Source organism: Pyrgilauda ruficollis, unplaced genomic scaffold (genome assembly GCF_017590135.1).
Source record: "Pyrgilauda ruficollis isolate IOZ18807 unplaced genomic scaffold, ASM1759013v1 scaffold13, whole genome shotgun sequence".
Classification (NCBI taxonomy): domain Eukaryota; kingdom Metazoa; phylum Chordata; class Aves; order Passeriformes; family Passeridae; genus Pyrgilauda; species Pyrgilauda ruficollis.
This window is the reverse complement of record NW_024511432.1, coordinates 6,704,731-6,726,289: the sequence shown is the minus strand read 5'-3', so window position 1 is coordinate 6,726,289 and position 21,559 is coordinate 6,704,731. Positions and strand designations below refer to the sequence as shown.

Sequence of the window (21,559 nt, the reverse complement as noted above, 5' to 3'; positions counted from 1 at the left end):
TATGCTAAGGGTAGGAATAGGAGAAAGAAACAGAAGTGGCTGATGCTAGTTAGCAGATGCTGAGAGCTGGAAATTGATAATGGAGTCCAGGCAAAAACCTTTTCTTAAATTAAACTAAAGTTAAAGCAGCAACTTCACATGGAGAAATCCCCAGAGGACCTTCTCATTGAACAAAAATGCATAAACAAAGAAATTACACAAATGCAGAAGTTACAAACAAATTCAGGAAAAAAAGCCTGCACATTTCTGCCCAAGAACTCAACTACCTATACCCTGCCCAGGGACCACACTTGGGGGTGGAAGAGTCTCTTCCCCACGCATGATAAAGAGCTGAATCTCCTGATCCACAGTCTCGATCCAGTCCCACCTGCACTCAGGGCTGGCAGTGCAAGGTGTAGGATTAGCACCCTCTCTGAAGTCCCAGCAAAGGTCATCACAGTGTGGGACTCCCTGGCTTGTCAGGGCTCCCGTGGTGACAGAGGGGAGCAAGCAGCTTTGCTGCACAGAGGGTGAGACCTCCTATAGCAACAGATAACTCATATCAACAGGGAAAGCCTGAAGAAAAATTGGACAATATCCAGTTTCCTGCTTTACACATGCTACCCTGCCTCCCCTGCCACGTGTTCCCAAAACAGCAGTGCCACCTTACGCTCCTCTGTGGTTTCAGCTGCAGTCCCCCAGGTGATCCCTTCGTACCACAGTGTGACGCATCGCGCTGGCTCCCTGCCTGTGCACACCAGGCCTGGGCACGTGGGGCATGCCTGCTCCATGGCCCTTTTCTCTGCAATGCTTCTTCTTCTTTTTCCTTATTTATGCCTTAAATCTTATCAGTCCAGTCCTCAGCCCTAGGGACAAGTGGGTCATGCAGTGAGCATGTGAAGAAGACCCCACAAGAAAAATATTTATGGGGATGCAGGCAAGGGTCAAGCCGCTGTGCAGATATGACCCAGATGCACCCTGCAGCCTTGCCCTGTATGGACCTAAGGAGGCATTCCTGGGGTTCAGGGGGTTATTTCTATTTTCACTTTGCAGTGGGAGCCAAAAAACCTCTGTATTTTGAGAAGCTTCAAACATTGATTGGATACGGCTGATTCTTCCATCAGCTGGTGCTGTGCCACCAGATGAATAAATCTTGCATGCATCTGTAATTACTGCTTAGCTTGTGTTTAAGTGCTGTGTCATTGATCTGCAGAACTCATCAAAATCCATATGGGAATGCATGAAATTATATTGGATGGAGCAGAAAGGTACATGACAACATCCATTTTCAGCCTTGTTTGTTCACAAAAAAAAAAAAAAAAAAGAAAGCATTTATTTATCTCCATTCAAATTCTTGGGTTAACTTGTGATTTAGTCATCAATTGTAACACTGTTTATCAGCTGCTCTTGATGTAGGGAATATATTTCTTCCTTGGAGTGGGCCTTAATAAAATACATTCAGTTTCTACCAGCCTTGCAGTACCTGCCCCTAAGTGGGCAAAACCTCTATTAAAAGCATAGAAGAATATTACTTGAGGTTTTTAACCCTCGATATGGAAAGTTCTGGTGGTCAAAGCTTCTGACTGCATATTAGGGAACCCAAAGGGATTTCCAAGGGCCACCACAGACTTCCCATCGTGTCCTCAGGCAAATTGTCTATCCCCTTGATACCTCTATTCCTCCTAAAGCAAGTGTGATTAATAGTATTTCCCTGCTCCAGTGGGAGGCTGGGAGGACACATCAATCCTGCTCAGCAAGAGCTGAGCTGCTCCAGCAGCAGGGAGCAGGGACAATGCTTTGCGAACCAGCCATCTGCTCCAGGTGCTCTCCTCCCCTCCTGCAGCCAAGAGGAAGCACACCAAAGTCATTTATTGGGAATAAAGCCCACCACGTCTGGAAGAACTGATGTTTTCCAGACCTAGCGTTTCTCTGGCCCAGCTCCATCCTCCCACTGGAAGTGAAGTGCTCCTGGGTCAATTCAAACTTCTCCCACAAGCAGGGAGGAACTCCTGCTCCGCCCACCTGGCTTTCTGCAGCACCTTGGCCCATGGCTTGCTCCCAGGAGATGTGGTCACTGACAGGTCCATGGGCAGGCAGCAGAGGCTGCTTCTGGCAGGGACATGTCCCCAGGGCACAGAGGAAAGTCTGCACAAGCTCAAGCGCAGACAGCTTTTCCCAGCCCTGTGGAGGGACATGCCTCTGAGGTGGTGTCCTCAGCTCATCTCCCACAAAGCCACAGCAGCTTTGCGTCCCATTCAGAGTATCTATCCCAAATCAGTTTTGTCATGCAAATGTCCCTGATGCATCCTGAGCTGAGCACAGGGATCAGCCCACTCCTGCAGAGGCCTGGGAGCAACCCAAACCACTGTCTGGAGGACTGCAGGAGCCTAACCCCAGGAGTGGGTGTGTGGTGACAGAAGACTGTGCTAATAGACCTCTGAGGTTGCTCATGCCAATAAAAGAGGGAGAAAGGAAAGATGGGGGGCCAGCAGGTGACAGCCATTCCCGGTGAGAACAATGGAGCTGTTTTGATACACTATAAACAATCTTCTCCTGACAACAATTCAGTTGAACATTTTCTAAAGGGATGAGAAACTCCATGAATTTTCCCTTACGTGTCTCTGCTTCTGGATCCGGCCTGGATTGAAACCAAAATGCTGCAATACCACAAGCAAAGCTGCTCTCGAAGGAGCCTCCGCCTGACAGCTGCTGAGAAGGACCAGAAAGTCCATTTGCGTAGCACAGATTTTACACGCCCGAGAGATCTACCCATGTCTGGGATAACTAAGATATTTTTAGCGTGCAGCCAAGGGTAACATTTCCAGGTTTTGCTTTTGCTACCTCTGAGTCACATCTGCCCATGGCAGAGCACTGGCTAATTTTGGTACCCATGGTTTTTGGCAGGGATGTTTAAATGACATTTGAAAGCAGAAATCCCCATAGCTTGCTAAAAGATCAGGAAAATGGACAGATGAGAAGATCTAGAGATATGATGATATGATTCCCACTCCGTCACCAGCAACGCATCTTCCTCAGCAGGGTGAGTGGATAAATGGGGCCCCTGATTGAAGTCAGCTCCCGACAGCCCTACCCCACTCCTCATAATTCCAGCATCATCCAGCCATGGGCATCCTCCAGCTACCTGATACGAGAACACGGATCTCATTAAGTGATGCTTTCCTTTGCAGCATTAGATCTGAATCCCTCACCAGTGCTATCCCTGCTGCAGACAGACACCAAGCACTACAAAACACTGCAGCTATATCTAATTCTTTTCTTCCAGCTTAGAAATGGAGATGCTAATGCTACTTCACCAACAAGTGTGTAAATAGGTGTCCCAGGCCTTTGTGCACACCCCAGTGAATATCTCTGGCCAGCGGCTGATCAAAAGGTTAATGTCTGTGGGACTGGTTTCATCTGTGGTCCCAGCTGTCTGCTTTCCAGGGCTGGAGTAATTCTGAGTAATTAGCTTTTTTGGCCTTGGGGCCAAATTGAATGTCTGCTGTGCAATGCAAGGAGCACTGGGGCAAGCAATCCTTCGTGCCTGTGCTGGTGTCCTCACTGGGGGCTGTGCATGCAGCAAACTGGGTTAGTTGATGTCTCTTCCCTGTTTGAGCTCTGCAGATGCTTGTGAATGCACCAGGGGCCTTGCTGCAGCACGGGTCCTGCATTCTCTGAGCAAGACTCCTTCCCAGAACAAGCCCTTCATTATCCCAAACTCCCTGGGGCTTATTTTTAGCCCCTCCTTTTCTTCCCTTTCTTCTTTTTACAGTATAGAAAACCATCAGCTCCATTGTCAGCTAGCTTATAACAGCAGTCCTGGAGCAAAGAAAAAAAGCTTCAAACCCACTGAGTCTGTTGCATAAAGGTTTAGGCACAGATCCTGCTCACTTCCAGGGTTCCAAGTCCCACCATTCCTCATCCCTTTTCCAGCTCAGCTACTGTCCTTCAGAGCTGGGTGTCAGAAGGAAGCTGAGCCTTACGTAAAGCAGGAGCAAGGCTGGAGCTCTGAGCTTTCCTCTGCTTCAGCCAGAGTTCGATCAGTGCCTGTGCCTGCCCTGCTGTGCAGAGGACACCTGTGTGCAGGGCCACCAGGAGAGGAGACCTTGCACAGCCTGAGCCGTGCGTCATCCTGGGCTCACGCAGAGCCACTGGGCAGGCACAGCCAGCCCCTGTCAAAATCCTCTGCTTATAAAACAAAGGTGCCTTGTGGTCAGCAGCTCTGTGCTTGCTAAAAAACAATTTAAATCACAGACTTTATATAAAACAGTGGCACTGCCCAGATGAGGACACTGCGAAAAAGCATCCCAGCACTGCTGGTGGACTGTGGTCACCATATCTGCCCTGTGTAGCAGTCCCAGGGGCCTGGTGTTACACTGCCTGGTTCTCCAAATAGCATCAGACTGAGTGACTGTAAAACAGATGGTCACTTGTAGAACAAGGCCTCCCTCCTTTCTTCATCTCAGAAAGGATTTGGGACATGAGGAAAACCCCTTCCTATGTGAACAAAAGGCTCCAAAGTGCTTCTGTGAAGTAACGTCTTGGTAGCAGAGTAAAGATTCTGCACAGTGGATGTTGCGGAGGTCTCAGAGATGTCTACAAAGAAACAAGTGGGAGATAGAGAAGAGAGAGAGGACAGCTGTTCCCATTCAAAAATTAACAAAGTTAAACTCTGACACGGCAGTTTAAAAACCGGAAAAAGGCAGTTTGTTCACAGACAGGGTAGCTGAGCTTGGAAATTCCTTGCTGCAGATGTGGTTGTTAGAAGCTTAAATTGCTGCAGAAAGTGCCTAGACAAATTTCTGGAAGAAAAATCATTGAGGGGTAATAAATATAAAGATATCACACTTCTCTTTGAAACTCAGTTATCCTTATGAATTGCTGGAGGCTGGAAAAGGTGAATACTGCATGCTTCCCCTGTATTCGCACTTTTCTCTTAACATCTGCTCTTGGACACTAGCTAAGCTAGGTGAGTCATTGATCTGACCCATACATGTTGTTTTTCTCTTTTGTAAGGGCTCAGATATGTCAAAAAATACGTTTTTCATCCCCTCTTACATCCCATCCAATTTTCAAGCTCCAATGCAGAAAGAAAAGCCCACATCTCCTTTCCCAGGGCCCCTCCAAAATCCTTTCTGGGTAAGTTTCTCATGCTTGCTTTCTCTCAAAAACACACCTCACCCCCAACCAGAGCTCTGTGATGACAAACTCAAACCATAACAGAGTGGCCTTTAATTCCAGCAGTAAGGAGGAGAGCCATGGCCCGAACTGACCACCTGTGAGCAAAGCCAGCCTGCACCTGCACCTGGAGACCCCTCATGTCCTCAAGTACCTTTGTTACACAGCTGCTATTTAGTGACTCTTCTCATCCACATGTGATGCTAAAAATTATTCTGGATCCAGTCATGCCTTGGAAAACTGCAAGTCTAACTAGGACAGCTAAACGCCAACCTGCTTTTATTCATTCCTCCTGCCTATCATTAGTATTAATATCAACTTGTCAAGTTGATCTTGATGTACAAGCCCTGTACAGCCTTGCTTCAGTGCAGGGCCAAAAACATTAAAAATGCATCACAACGCAGCATCTTTTTTGTCAAGATTTGGCACCTTCCTTTAATAGCAGGGACCATCCTCCTCACTCCCCAGAGAAGAGTAATGAAAACCCATGGCATGCAGCAAGGTTCTTTCTGAGAGCGGGCTGTGCTTGATTTTCCCCTTTCCCTCAAATATAACAGCAGATCTGACTGGACATAGTGTCTGCAGAGAAAACACTGTGGTTCCATGACCTCTGGGTACTTGCCCAGCACCAGCTGCCCTGGGCAGACAAACCAAACTGTATCACACCTTCAGGCAGCAGTGCCCACATGGTTTTGCTCTCTGGTAGGAGATAACTACAAGAGTTTACTCTCTGTTGTAGAGGCACTACTGACACTCCCTAAATCCAGTGCTTATCCTCTGTACCCTTACTTATGATCACTAAATATTAAAAGGTTTTAATTCTAAATATACACTGAATTGCGTGTTCATCACTGAAAGAAAGGAAGAAGATAAGGTGGAAGATCAGATACAGGCAGCCTTCCATCCATGAGCAGGGAAGGAGTGTTCAGATAGAGCCATCTTTACATAATCATTTAGATTTAGATGACATGGAGCCTGCTCATGACAACCTTGATTAAAAACTCAGCGTTTGCCAGGACACAGTGTTGGAGCTGCCCCTTGAGTGCCTCAGTACACAGAGTCCAAAATAACCCAGCAGTGACTCAGCTGCATGTGTTGACAAATGGGGATCTGCTTCCTCATCAAATACGACACAAGCCAACAAATCGAGGCTGGGGTATCCCACGCACACATGGCCTTTCCTTCACAGAGGAGACATGGCCAGAACTCAGGGCAGCCGAGACGAAGGAGCCACTGGGAAGATGCTGCTGTCTCCAGGCTCACTCCTGGAGTTGAAGCTCCAACTCCCACTCCCTGCAGACCTACCCAGAGCAGGACCTAGCTGTGGCTGCTGCTACACCGCAGCTCTTTGAGCACTGAGGATGTGAGCGTGGCATCAGCACGGTGTGAGCACCTTGGGTGTGCACAGGGACAGCTGGATGATGCAAAATGACTGCCAAGATGTCACCCTCAAGGCAAGAAAAGCCCAACAGACCTTTAACCATCCTACTGCCATTAAGCTCAATAGACGTGAATGTCCGCCTGTGTAAGCTTTGCCGCAGGTATCCAGCCGTGACCACAGCCTGCAACCTCAGCTGCACTTCTTCATTCAAGAAAGTAGCCAGTGGAGCTTTTGGCATAGGCAGCACAGTCCTGGGAGAAGGTTCCTGTGGTAGCCAAGAGCCTGAGGAGGGGTCCCTGTGCACGCACTGCACGTAGGCTGCTGCCACTGAGCTGTTCCCCTGGGACACCTGGACAAAAGTTCCTTTTCTCCATGCACTGTCTCTGGCACCAACAGTGCTGCTACCAGATGCTTTTGGAAACAGCAAATGAAGGGGCAATACTACTGTGTATAGCTATTCACTGTCAACTAGCCTGTATAGGACTCCTGCCTTTCTTAGCCTTTGTTCAATGATCTCCTCGCCCTGTATTTGTGAATTTCTATTTCCTCTGCATTTTGCTTTTAGCAGTATAACATAGTTGGGCTTCACCTCCTGAGCATGGCACTCAGAGTGACTCAGAAACCTGCAATCTGCTTCAAAACAAAGCATTTAAAATAAAAGATATAGGCAGTAATGGAGCTACTCAGCTCAGGAGCAGAAATGCTAGAGGGTTCCTCATGTACTCACAAACCTTCTAACCTTCCCTCAGCTTTTTTTAACCCCTGCAAACCCAGGGCAAGGCAGGCTGCAAGTAAGAGCTGGTGTGTCATTTCAGATATGCTTCCACTCCAGTGTGCAAAGCCTGGAGCTGGGAAATGGAAGAGCTCTGATGCCAGCACCGATGACATGGAAGGGGGAGCCAAGCTCTCACTCCACGGCCTCCAAAGTGCTCTTATTTCTGCTGGTTAAACAGATGCCAGCTTCTGAGGGGATTATGTGTCATAGAGCCTGTTGGCTGTGACAAATAATTATCTTTCACAACAGTTTGGCCTTGAGATTTTCAGCTCAAAGGGCATACCAGCAGTGCTGCCATCCAGCACCATGTGTGGCAATTTGTCCCCATTTGGGTTTCCCTGTTGCTAAAGAGGTGGCACCCCCAAAGTACACCGTCCTCCCCCAGCTCAGGCTCACACCAGCAGGTCCTTCCTTCCAAGCAGCACGGGCAGGGAGCATCAGCACTCCAGTGAAACCTCAGAGATGCTTCCAGCAGGATCCCAGGAGAACAAGCAGAGCTAAAATCAGCTCAGCATCCAAACAGCAGCCTGGCTGATCCTCCCATTCCCACAGCTGGCTGTTAGTGTGGCAGCCATGCCATGGCACACTCCTCCAGCTGAGCTTCACAGGCTGCACACACCAACAGGGTCCAGCTCAGCTGCAGCCAAGTGCAGGGGAAAAAATATCTGCCACAGCCCGAGTCTCTTTCTAGGGCAGAGCAGCCAAAGATTTAAACAGTTTTGGAATGCAGCCTCAAAACCATCACTGAAAATGTTTTGGGACTTCATATAAATTGATGGCTGACCCCCATCGAGACTCCCAGGAACAGATGAAAAGCAGACCCAGACAACTGAAAGAATTTAAGTCATTGAGAAACACACAGAGTGCTGGGAAAGACTGGAGATGAGGAAAGAGATGAAGAGAGGAGTTAACAGTAAAGGCAAAGTGTGTATTGGCAAGCAGGTACTGGAGCTGGGGTGCCCAGCAGCCAGGCTGGAGGCACTGGTGTGGGATTGACATCAAGGTTCTAAACTTGCAGAGCTCAGCTCACCTGCAGCCAGAAAAGGTTGAGTACTGGGGGTACTGAGTACTCTTCTGCCAAGCACCAGTTAAGCCCTGGGAAGCAGGTGCTAGAGGGCCCTCAGCCAAGGTTCCTATGGAGATATCCCAGCTGGGATCACAAACTGGATGTTGTCAGGTAGGAGAGGGTAGATGGGATGGATCCTGCTTGGCTCTCCCCTCTCTCTATCATCTCACGATCATCTTGCCCTCTCAAGAGGCTGGCAAGCTGTACCAGCTTCCCCAAACCCCTGATCCCCCAGAGAACTCAGCTGGAGCCAGACACGAGGCTGCATCACAAGGGAAGGGAGGCAAGACCTTCCAAGCTTCAGAGCCAGGTTGAATGCAGGACCAAATCAAACCTGGAGCTGACTTGCTGTCAGGCAGCCCAGGGGAATGCTGTGTGGGAGAGCCATGGACTGGGCATGCTGTAGTGAGTGAGAATGCCCTGAAATCCCAGCACACAGCCCAGGGTTTAGGTGATGCTGCCATTCACCAGCAAATCGTGGCAGGTTGAAAGCAGCAATTACAGTAATGAGCTTCTCCATCACTGCGCTGCTGAAGACCTGAGTCCTTTGGCCAGTTTGCAGTAAATTTCATTTGCTGCACTCCCAGGACAAAAGGAGGATCTCAAAAGCAAGAATAATTAATGGAGGATGTTAAATTGAAGAGAGTTTGGTCATCAGAAAATGCAGAAAATTAAGAAGGAGGAAGTGATAAAGGATTTCAGGATACTGCCAAGAGCTGCAAGAGGAAAAGAAAATCCCCCCTCTTACACCTCAGCTTTTTAATATCACCTTGAAGTTCCTGAGGACAGAGGAGAGCCTGAGTCTCTGAATACCAGCACTGCAGAGCTGCCTCAGTCTGCAGGGCCCTGTGAAGAGATGCAGCTGTCTCTTAAATAACAGCAGTTGACACCAGTTGTGAATAGATGAGTGATCGTGGCTTCAGCCGTCACAGCCCAGGATCTGATTTCAAATGAAGCCCCATTCATCCATCCAGTGCCCATCACAGGGTTATTAAAGGAGTATCTGTCACAAACCACAATGCCTTTAAATGCTTGAAAAAGGGCACAACAAAAATAAGCCTGCTTAGCTTATATACTTTCCTCTGGATAACGTGATTCTTGGAATTGTTTAGCAAAAATAAATTATAAATATGACGGGTAGGGAAAATACATGATATGAGCAGGGTGAGGTTTGTATTTGACCTTAGTGTAGAGTTTGGCTGTCTGTTTGTTGTTCCAGGCTTGGGGGTTAGGCATGAGAGACAGTGGCAGGGAGTTTTGTTGGGTAGCAGAGTGCACAGCCCCAGCTCTCCAGGTGTCCTGCTCCAGAGCCCAGGCTCAGTGCACTCCCTCCAGGACACAAAAGGAAAGCCATTCCTGGTTTGGATGCAGCAGGGATAGCATCTCCAGCAGCAGGTCAGGGCCAAGTTCAGGCCAAATGGGATGTGCTATGGCAAGGCAAATGAGGAGTGTTGGTTTGGTTACTCATTAGGACTAAATCCATGTTCTGTGTTTAAAAAAAATTGCTTTTAGCTAAACTGAAAGTCAAGCATAGACATCATGTCTGTCTTGAGTGAATGGTTCCAGCTCATACCATCTCACACTCACCAGCAAACTCTTACATGAGACAAAAGTCTTTTTCTTCTCTGCAACTGTGCAGCTCCTCTTACTGCTTTTTATTCTCTGCCTGTTGCACTGGGCAAAACTGCCATCTTCTGGCACCTGAATAGGTACCCTCCTGTCCTGCCACCAGCAGGTCACCTCCTGCCCCAGTGCCTCTCTGGGTGACGTGCAGGCACAGGGATCAAAGGAAAAGATCACTGTTCATGCACAGACATGCTCTATTATATTCACTGTATATTGAAAGCATCTCAGAGCATTAGATTGATGCTCTTGGGGCCAGAGGTGGACATTTATGCCCTGTAATGCACATCAAACCCCTTTTAAGAGAAACTGGAGTGTCTGCATGCAGGCTTAATGGTGGTGAGAAAGACTGTGCTGTGTGATGCAGGTCTGTGTTTATAATTCATATTAAATGGTAATACAGATTCCTCTTTTCTTTATAAATTGTTTTTAAAATTGTCTTAAATGTGGATGGAAAACTGGATTGTGGTCATATGTGCAAAGATATTGGGTTCCTCTGCATAAACATTTCATGCCAAAAGACAGGACTTCCTACCCCAAGTTTCAGCCTAGGGAGGCATTGCCTGTGTTCATAGATTTTAAGCCTAAAGCAGAATAAAGTTACATGTTTTAAACTGTCCAAGCATTTTAGAAAGCTACATCTCCTCTCTGTTCCCCCAAATCCCCAATTTGTCACCATTTAAGTGGAGTCCTGGATTCTTTCCAAGAGGTGCATCTCGTGCAGCCCCAGCCCTATGCTGGGTTTCAGACTGAAGCAGTGACTCACCTGTGCAGATTCATCTCCCTTCATTTGAGCTGACTGAAAGCAAGGCATGGCATGTCCCTCCCTCCCTTCCCAGCACAGAAGGCAGGTCCAAAGGGGACTCGACCTGTATGTTCTGGGAACAAGACCTGTATGCTGGAGCTCTTATCTGAATAAACCCTGGCAGAAACAGGTTTTGTGTACAGATCCAGCACAATGGACTGATTTGGACCCTTGTTCCTCGGGGAATAAAAATAGCAAGTTAATATTAAAACTGTGTATTTTCACAGATTGCAGGCGGGACTCACAACACACCATGCTTAATTTCCTGCTTTCAGTTCCCTATCAGATTTTATGCTTAGCTTACTGAGGTTTGTTTTTCCCCAGAATAGGATATTTTTTCCTTTAGCTACAATACATTCAGCCATGAAAAATTAGATTGAAAAAGATTAATAGGAAGCTGAAGGATTCATCTGAGATTGACAAAGATTAATGTGTGTCTTATTCTTAGCTGTTTTCTTTTTCTTTTCCCTTCTCCTCTTAGCTACCTAGACAGCTTAGATCGAATTGGAGCTGCAGACTACCAGCCCACGGAGCAGGATATCCTCCGAACCAGGGTCAAAACAACTGGCATCGTAGAAACCCATTTCACATTCAAAAACCTCCACTTCAGGTTAGTCTAAAACTGTACAGTAAATTTGCAGAACAAATATTTATCACAGGGCTTCCCCATAGTTCCTAAAGGAGAACTTGCTGGTTAATGCATGGGCAGCTCCCACTGCAGAAGACACAGCATTTTGGATGGTCAACAAAATGAAAAGTTTGGCAATCCTGTCTTGAAAGTCACTGCCTGTTATGATAGAACATGGCAGCTTCTTCTAACCCAAACAATACCTCTTTGTTGGAATGTATAATACAAGACTGATCCCCAAATGTGATCAAACCTCATAAATGTAAAAATATTTGGCCAGATCTTTTCTCTTAAGTGGGTCAGTGACATGTAGTTAACACGATACATTGACCCTCATGATGCCATCCAGTAGAGAGAAGAGGGCACAACGACAGAAAGCCACACACAAACAGTATTTAGAGCATATGAAAGTCAAGAGTGTGTGTTCTCCACCTCTACTGATCCTTTGGGACCCAGCTCTCTGCTAAGGCTCTCCCACGGATCCCCACATCCCTGTCTGTAACTGCTCCTCCTGGCTCTCCTCAGCTGCAGGCGCTGGAGGAGATGACCAAGCTAGCAGTGAAAGACCCACTGCTTTGTGCTTGGATCCTCCCAGGACCCACATGGTCAGAGAATGCCCAGAATGCTCAAGTTCCCTGGTAGCTGGGGAGGAGTGGGTGGTGATGGTGCTCCCCTGTGCCGCAGGCTCTTCGATGTCGGGGGCCAGCGGTCAGAGCGCAAGAAGTGGATCCACTGCTTTGAGGATGTCACAGCGATCATCTTCTGTGTCGCGCTGAGTGGCTACGACCAGGTGCTCCATGAAGACGAAACCACGGTGAGTCTAAGTGGGTCTTGGAGGCCCCAACAGCTCTGTGTGGGATACTGCATAGCCAGCAACTCCTCAGAGATCACGGAATGCTCCCTGGGGTGCTACAGCAATGTGCTTTTGTCCATTGCTCCCCCTTGGCTCTGAAATCCTGGGGAGAGCTCTCCTTCTCCATGTTCTTTGATATGAAGTCTGCATACCCAGGTAATGCTTCCTTACACTGGTAAAGGCAAAGTGTTTGCTTCTCCTTTCTAGCCAACCTGTGTTCTCAAAATGCATAACAAGAACCTATAACCAGCAAGAGGATACAGCTGGGTGTCCTTTAAAACAGGGAAGCAGTCAGGCCATGGTGCAGAGGTGCAGGACAGCAGTGCACGCCCAGGGCTCAGCCCAGGAATATAACCTATTTAGGCTACAGAAATTCGTTTTCTTTAGTGAGAATGAAACTGTTTAAGTCTTCAGGTAATTTGCTCTAGGAGAGATTTATGACTTCCCACTGTGACGTTAGGCTCAAAATACCATCTGGAAGTAAAACTGGTGAGGACCTGTGTGCTCCCTGGTATTAGAATGCAATTAATACAAGTTACTTGAATACACAAAAAAGGATGCAGTAAGACTCATTACTGTATTCTGATCATTCATTCAGTATGATGGGGATGCATGTTTTTGGGACTAAGGACAGCTGCTGTGGGCACCCAGTTACATTTGTCTAATGAAAAGGAATTGGAGGCTATACTCAGTAATGATTTCATCGGTGCCCAATCTGCAGCAGCAGCATGGAGTGCTTGCTCCTGCCAGCTCTGTCTTTCTGAGGCTTTTTATTCTCCTGCTGGTAAAGATGTCAGGCTTGCGGAAAGCTGTGGATGAATTCGATGGAAATACTGCTGTTAGGTGACATTTTTCTTGTCCCAAAAAGACTGGGGGGGCTGTGGTTTCTAGCCTCTGAGCCAGGTTTATGAGCTCTAGCAAACTCTTTGATGAAATCACCTGGTTGTTTGAATCATATCGATGCCAGAATTCTGGATGATATTAACCTTACCAGTCACAGGACTGGTAACAGCATGAAGCATGTGTCAAAGAGAAGTTCAGGCTGGAAATTAGGAAAAGGCTCTTCACCCAGAGTGTGGTCAGGCACTGGAACAGGCTCACCAGGGAAGTGGTCACAGCACCAAGCCTGACAGAGTTCAAGAAGCATTTTGACAATGCTCTCAGGCACATGGTGTGACTCTTGGGGTTGTTCTGTGCAGGACCAGGAGTTGGACTGGATGGTCCATGTGATTCTGTGATCATGACTGCGTCTTCCTCCAGACTGACTGAGACACTCTACATCCTGTCATGTCCACTTATTTATAATCCCCAGTTGTCTCCTCCCTCTGACCCTGGCCCTGATATGTTCAAGGATGCTCAGCCCTGTAGGATTTACTGGGAAGGAACCAAAATCTCCTGACATGATTTGAAAAATCCAGCCATTAGCTCAACACTGTAGAGCTCTGCAGCTGGGCAGCAAAATCAGCCAGGAGACACAAAAGAGCACAGAGGGAGAGGGCAGGTCCAGGAGCAGGGAGCAAAGCTGTGATATGAGTAGAGAGCAAGGTGCTCTGTAAGTACAGCTTGGATTGTGACACCCAAATTGTGAAGCCAAAGGCAGCTTTTAATACAGGTCACCTTTGGGTGCCCATCCACACAAGTCAGAGCCTGTGATTCAAAGCCATGGAGCACAAAATGGAATGGCCTGAATGCCAATGCCATTTGTTAAATGTCAGCCTTTACTCTGCTCCTCTGAACTGGAGGTTGGAGCATCTCTCCTGGGGAGAGCCCTGCCAGTGATTGTCCCTCACCCAGCACCACCCCGGAGCCAGCTCAGCCTGCCCCCTGAAGTGCCGCGCTGCAGAAACTGGGATTTATGCATCTCCAACTTTCCCATTGCAGCAGGAGAGCAGCCTGGTGCAGCTCTGGCACAGCACTGACATTTGCTTGCTATTTCAGTCCCTGTTCACAACACATTTTGGGGGATGCTGAGCAACAGGAGGGCAGAGGCAGCTGCTGCTCATTTACACATTCGGCGTAAACGGGGAAAGCATTCAGCATCACCACCACGCCGGCAGGACGCCCCTGCCTAACCCAAATAAACAGCCCTGAGCAAGGCCAGTGCACTCAGGAAAAAACAGTGGTGTTGGATCTTGCCTGCCCTATTATATCCCCATCACAAATGGCAGGTGGAAAACGTGGCACCCACAGACCCTGGCCCCTCCCAGGTGAACCCCCAAGCGTTTGCCCCCTCCTTGGTAATGTGGTGCCTCCCCAAAAACCCAGCAGTAAAACAGCATCTCCTCAGTCAGCTGATTTGCTGTCTGCATCCGTCACATCTGCTGCCTGTCGTGACGTAAATCAGCTTTTATTGCTTCTCACTTGGAAAACACAAAGAGGAGGCAGCTGAGAAAGTGAGCTGGATGCTGCTCCTCCAGCTTCATTTTTTAGAGACACTTACTACAGTCCAGGCACTTGCAGCTATGTTGAGCCACTGAAGGTTTGGGGGCTGTACAGATGTCTACATGAGTATGAAAGAACTTGCAGAGAGCTTTCATTGCTGGCATGGAGCCATGAGAGGGAATGAACCCAACTGCATATCAGGGTCCAAAAAACCCCTTCCAAAGCTGAGTGCATGTAGAGAATGGGTTTTTCTCTTGCACTCAGCACCCTGTTGTCAATGAGCACAGGATTTCACAGGTGCTTTTTGCATTTCTCTAAGTCAAGCCACACTTCAGGTGGAGGAAACTGCAGTTCAGATGCAGTCAGCATCACATGGACCAGGGACAGGCTCACCTTGGTAAGGTTCAAGTGGGACAAGTGTAGGGTCAGCTTGTGTCACTGGAAAAAGCTCACAAACAGGTTTATTGTGAATCCTTTCCACAGAGCTGGTTAAATAAGGCTGGGTGAAGCACTCTCTGACCTGTCCCTGCCCTTAAAATTCAAACACAGCTCTATGCTTGTAAAGTTGTTTTGTGGGTTATTGTGCTCTTTGTTTTAAAAGGCTGAGCACCCATCCTCCAGCAGCAGCTAAAACAAGACCGTTGTGTTTAAAGCTGTCCCTGCTTCTTAAGGGCAGGCAATCTTTTATAAGGGATGTATTTTCTCTCTAATTCCCTGTCACAAAGAGCCACACAGTAGGAGTTGAGCAAAGCAAGTACTCTCCTATGTCCAGATCAGAAAGGCATAAAGAAAATAAAGAAAACTTTCTGCATCTGTGATTTTTAGGCCCATACACCCGTAAAGATCACACTTTTCACAGAAACTCCCAGTACTGCTGAATCCAACTTCTCCCTTTGCTTCCAACACCTTATGCTGCTGTTGGCAAATCTAAACTGTGTCCCTGTGTGCCCAGCTTCCAGGGGAGAGGAACAAGGCATGAGAGAGATTCAAACAATGCCTTCATCAGTCCCATTGCTGCCAGCCACAGCCCAAGCCAGAGCTCATGTGGCAAAAGGGTACCCTCTGCCCAGCCCATCCAACACACAAGGCACTGCCCTCAAGGGTGCACACCTGCCTGTGCCTTTACCAAGTCCTTCACAAGGACCTGCCAGGCTCTCTGCCATATTTGTACACAGTGGGAACATCCTGCTTTAACTGGCAGAACACCTCCCTGGATTATGTCTTTGCATAAAAAGGCTGTTTCCTCTCATTTGTGACTGATCTTTTTGTTTCATAAGTTGAAGTTACAGAGGGAAAAGCCTCAGCTCTGTAATCTGGGAAGAGAGAGGGACAGTCATATCACTCAGTAAAACTAGAGGAGATGATTCACAAAGGTGGATTTCCATTGTTCTTTCTAAATGGAATTCTTAATGGAATTTTTTTTTTAAAAACAGCAATGGAATGGGACTGCCATGGGAACTGAGACTATCCTCTGTTTTTTCACCTTGCAAATTCAAAGGAGTCATGGCAAGAGAGGGAGATGTTGATGCTGCACATTGCTGCCTCTGAAGCTAAGATATTTAGGTCAATCATTTCTAGGCAAGACATGCAAGTATTGTTTGTGTCCCTGTTGGTGAGGATGGGATGGGTGGAAGGCTCTGTGCTGGTAACCCTTGGTGCATTAGTGTTGGCCTGTTGGTTTGTATCACACTGCTTGACCTGGTTAGCATGCTCTCTCTGCTGTCATTGGGCAAGGAAAATAGAATTGCAGTGCTCAGAAATTGCCTTAGGAGTGACAAAGCAAGCTAAAGTGGCTTGGACATCTTAGGAAATATAAGCAGGAGGGGGAATATGGAGTTGCTGTGCTTAGGATAACCATCAGTGTCCTTACAGTTCATGTGACACCTAGCACTTAATCACCAAGAAAAACAGAAAATATTGAAAAAACTGGGTGTTGCAGAAAACACCGGGTCTCCTCCCATACTCTGGTAACAAAAAAAAAAAGTTTTTATAAGTGTGTTTCTGCCTGGACAGAGTGTTGACCGCAGCATCCTTTCTCCCTCATGCTGAGTGAAAAGCTGTTTGCTCTTCACATCAGTGACAGTATGCCATGACATCTGAACTCAGCTATAAGCAATTCTCTCTCTTGTCCTGTGCAGGAAAAGTTAACTGGACTTCGAATATGCATGGGCATGTTACTCCTGTGTAACATGTTTGTTGGAGCTACTTTTCTTGTTGGGGTATGAAATATTTGCCAGTGTAAGGATTTAAAATACCAGTTTTGAAATAGGAAGTGACATTAAGAAATTAATGTCTGAAGAGCTCTTCCCTTAATAAGAGACCCAACATAAAGTGAGAAATGGCAGCATGATGGGTCCAAAAGCAGGTGAAATAATTTGTGTCACTTCGTCTAAAAGTATGAGGAGCATAATCTTTAGTGCATCCCAGCAGAATAGGCACATCTGGTCCATCACAGGAGAAAGGGGCCCCAGCCAAGTTCTAAGGGACTAAACTGATCTTCCACTGTGGATTTACTGGGAGGAGGGGGATTATATGGGGGATTTAACTTCTTATTCCTCCTTTAGCAGCAGTCTGTCCTTTTACATGTGGTACCCAGACACTGCTTCCTCATCCTTGTCTCTGCACCTGGGTCTGCCTGAGCTGTTGCAGGGCTCCTACAAACATCTATTGAACTAGTAACAGTTGGGGAGGGAAAGGAAAGGGAGATAGTGAGGATTCCTGGTGCTAGCCAGCACCAGGACAGCTTGTGCCCATACATGGGCTCCCAGAAGTCCTCCTGGGATGCAACAGTATTTCCCATATGGCATCCAGGTATGACAACAGAAGCATCCATGCCTGCACACCAGAATATTGCTCTGCACCTTTGCCACACACAGAAAGGAATTTATGGCTTTTGAATATCGTCATCTTCTGGGTTTGGAATAATGTCATCTTCTCTTTAGTAGTGGGGAAGGAAAAGGTGGATTTTAAGACCAGAACATTTCCCACATAAATAAGGATGAGTGGGCAGAGTAGTTCATTATGTTTACTTGTCTGAATGGCAAAGCTGGAGGTAAAATCAACGTGTAGAGATCAGAAAGCCAGGTCAGACAGCCTTAGGAAGCTTTGAACCTTGTTTCTGGAATCTGAAAGGAACAGAGGTCATTCAGTGTAACCCTCATGTTGTAGTGGGATGTATTGGTTTGTGCTGTGTGTATATGATTCCGTGATTCCGTATTCTGGTTACCACTGAACACTAACAGTCACTGTTTGTTGGGAAAACAGTCTCATCTGCTAACATACACTAATGCAAATTTGTCAAATGGGATCAGAGAAGTAGGAGGACTTCTGCAGGATCCTTACCTAGTCTTACAACTGTAGAAAAGTTGGCTTCACCTAACCATGAAGCCCAGCTCAGAAGTCCTCAGCTTCTGTTTCTTAGACAAATTCGTTGTCGCCCGTGGTGCTCCCCATGCCATGAAGAGCAGTTTCACCCTTCTGCTCTCCACCAGGGCTGTGCAGTGTGTTGCCATGGCACAAGGCTGCCCAGGTGGCTGATGGCTGCTGCAGATGAGCTGTGGGTTTAGCCCACAAGCAGCATTCCTGTGTTTCTCCACGCTTTTAGTTTAAATCAGCAAGGATTATAAAAATGTCATTTAAAATGTTCTGTGAGGGACCCTCCTTTAAAAAATGGTTAATTGTATTCGCTTTCTGTTCCCCTGACCACGTTCCACTTCATTCTCTCCTCCCAAAGGCTTTGAGTATCCAAGGATCTCCTGCACAAAACCTTTGTACACCAGGTTTCTATGTGGTTACAATTTTGGCACCACAAGTAGCAAAGGGGAACATTGCTCCAGGGGCTCCCTCAATAGCCAGTACCAAATGGGTTAGCAAAAACCAGCCCACAGGCACAGGATGATCCAGATAAACAACGTGTTACAACAGAGACCCAATGAGCAAATGCATTGTTTGTATGTGATCGCGTCGTCCCTGTGTGTCGATACAAATGGTGGGGAAATGAGTGGTCATTCAAGGGAGGGCACAGCAAATCACATGTGTCCTGTTTCACTTTGGGCTGGATCAGATGCTTATTTCATCCATGGAGCTTCTTCTGTCTATATAAAACGTTCAGTAGACACTAAAGCATATCAATGAAAAGGAATGTGTTAATCAGTGAAGTGCTGGGCTCAACTTTATGCCAGCACAGGTGTGAAATGGAGTGGGAGAGGGGTGAAGGCCCCCAGCTGACTCATGTACCACTCCACATTCCCAAATCCAGGGCTGGGGGGAACAGGACATGCTGCCCCCACCCCAAAAACCCCCCAGTAACAAGCCCGTGCAGCCCTGTTCTCTCCAGTGTCTCTGTGGCGATGGCTGTAACTGGTTTCTTATGCGCACTGGTGGGTTTGGGGAGAGCAGTCCTAAGGAGATCCCGCTGGAAAAGCCGAGGAGCCGGTCTGGTCTGTACCATGCTTTGCCTTTGATAACCCCCTGACTCTTGGGTGTGCTTCATCCTCACCGCGCCTGCTCTCTGCGCTACCCGGCTCCCGGCTGAGAGATGGCCACGCGACCGGCGTGTGCGCTCCGGCGTCGGCCTCGGCGCCAAACGTCGCCAGCCTCGGCACCTCCACAGCTTTTCCTCGGCCGTCTGACCTTATCTAGCCAAACAAAGGCCAAAAAATGAGCATTTGAGAGACCAACCAAATTTGGCAGGTATGAAGCTTCTCTTGAACCGAGAAAAAAAAAAAAAAAAAAAAAGAAAAATCGAATTGGGAGTTGAAAGCAGCGGGGAACATGACACTTGGTTGACTTTGCCGTGAGCTCTTTCCACCACCATAAACCCATGTGGCGGGCTTTGCAACTCTCTAACTGGTCTGGTTTTCTCATTCCTCTTATCTCTCTCCTTTTCCGTGTCCTTTTTTTGCATGACCTATAACCAAAAAGCTGACTTCTCTCTGTGCGTACATTTGGATGTATGGCTCTTCTGCTAATCTTCTTCTAGAGGCATGAGCTAACACCAGTGGTAGCTGCCTGACTTCTAGTCTGGTTGTTCTTAGATGTTCTTTGTTATGTTTTTTCCTTTTTATACTATTTTCTCTTCCTTTTTCACTTTTTTCCTCTCTGTGAGACACTTTCTGTTGAGCCGTCTTCCGAGAGAACTAAAACCAAAAAGTTCAAAAATTAAGAGCACAACAACAGAAAACACTAAACAAAATAACAAAACCAGTCAAAGGTCACGGCAAGGTCATTTCCAAAATTATGTCACCTTGATGTCTGCTTCCAACTCTAGATTAATTCAAGGATCTACCAGTCCTTGGTTAATGTAACCAGTTGTGTGCCGCACACATTCGAGAAAGTGGAAAAAACATTTTAGAAAAATTATTGAAAACATTTTAGAAAATCTGCATGAGCTACACCAACACATAAATCTGATCAAAGGGCAAAAATAATTCTCCATCCATGCATGGTGCATGATGATTTCTATGAGCTGGGATCCTGTAAATTAATGTTATGCAAAATCAAAACAGCTCTGTATTGTTAAATGCCCTTAAGTTACTAATTGTATGTCAAATGTAATAGGGATTGCATCTGTGTATGTATATGTTCAGCTATATGTATACATAAATTTATTATGTATATTGTAGATTTTCTTTTTTGTTGCTTTCCTCCTTAATTTAGTTGTTTTAGATTTCCCTACATGTTGAACATCCCTGGGTCGCTGGCTTTGGCCTGATGTGATCTTTCCTTTCTATTGCAGAACCGCATGCATGAATCTCTGAAGCTTTTTGACAGCATCTGCAACAACAAATGGTTCACAGATACTTCTATCATCCTGTTTCTAAACAAGAAGGACATATTTGAGGAGAAAATTAAGAAATCTCCACTGAGTATCTGCTTTCCTGAGTACACAGGTAATGAGAAATGTGGCTGTACAGGAGTGCTTAGCAAAGGGACCACAGAGCTCTCCCCAGCCAGGCTGACGCTGTAGTGTGTCACAGGCAATGAGGCTAAAGATGCAGAGCTAGAGCTCCCATTGGCTTCACTACAGGTTTTATTTCAGTAAGTGCCAAAGCATCACCCCCACCATGGCCCACTTAAAGGAGGAGGATGACTTGACCCAAGTTCTTTGCTGGCAAAGGGCCGCCACCACTGATTCGGGTGTGTGATCTACACCTCACTGGTGGGTTTGATGCCAAGCCATCACCTGCAGGTCTGGGGCCACTGTGCACTCCCCAAACCCATGTGCACTGGTTCCCTGTGTCACATAGGATCATGAACCTTCTTGCAGGTCTCTCATAAATGGGTGACAGGAGACCAACACACAGGGTTTGTTAGGTTGTCCTCAGCTGGAGTACAGCTTTGTTCTTTCATACCCAGCCATGCTCCCTTATGGCCACAACAAGAATCCCTCTGCAGTTCCTGGCCACTTTCTCCATTTCCACTGCAGGGCTGTAGAATCATCATGATCCTGGAAACATTTATGTCCAGGCTGGATGGGGCTCTCAGCAACCTGACCTGGTTGAAGATGTTCCTGCTCACTGCAGAGGGGTTAAATTAGATGACCTTTAAATATCCCTTCCAACCCAAACCATTCTGTGATTCCATGATCAGCCCTCCAGTATGCGCACAGCAGGTCTCACAGCTAGGCTGTTTCAGCTCAAGCAATACATTTTCATCACAGCAGTTGAAGACCCCCAGTTTTGCTCTCAGGTTTGCCGACATCAAGCATCTGGACATGAAAACACTTCCAATTAAATGCAGGTAGAAAACAAGGTGTTTCATATTTGATTTTCCCACACCTCTGAACCCATAGTACAGGCAGAGGAGAGCCACAGTGAGCTGTGCCCTGAGCTTGGCTGAGGAGAAGGAGGCCTTGGTGATCCGTGGAGTTGAGAGCAGGAGCTCTGGG

General features: G+C 47.1%; 1 protein-coding gene across 2 annotated transcripts in view; it reads left to right on the top strand.

The window, feature by feature from the left end:
* GNAO1 (G protein subunit alpha o1) overlaps positions 1-21,559 on the top strand; it is a 138,493-nt gene that overhangs the window by 102,910 nt on the left and 14,024 nt on the right. The window contains exons 5-7 of one of the 2 annotated variants that reach the window (XM_041458837.1): positions 11,289-11,417; positions 12,120-12,249; positions 20,408-20,561. In XM_041458837.1, coding sequence (XP_041314771.1) covers positions 11,289-11,417; positions 12,120-12,249; positions 20,408-20,561 — 413 coding nt within the window. The remainder of the gene's footprint in view (positions 1-11,288; positions 11,418-12,119; positions 12,250-20,407; positions 20,562-21,559) is intronic. The other variant, XM_041458838.1, reaches the window with a different exon arrangement.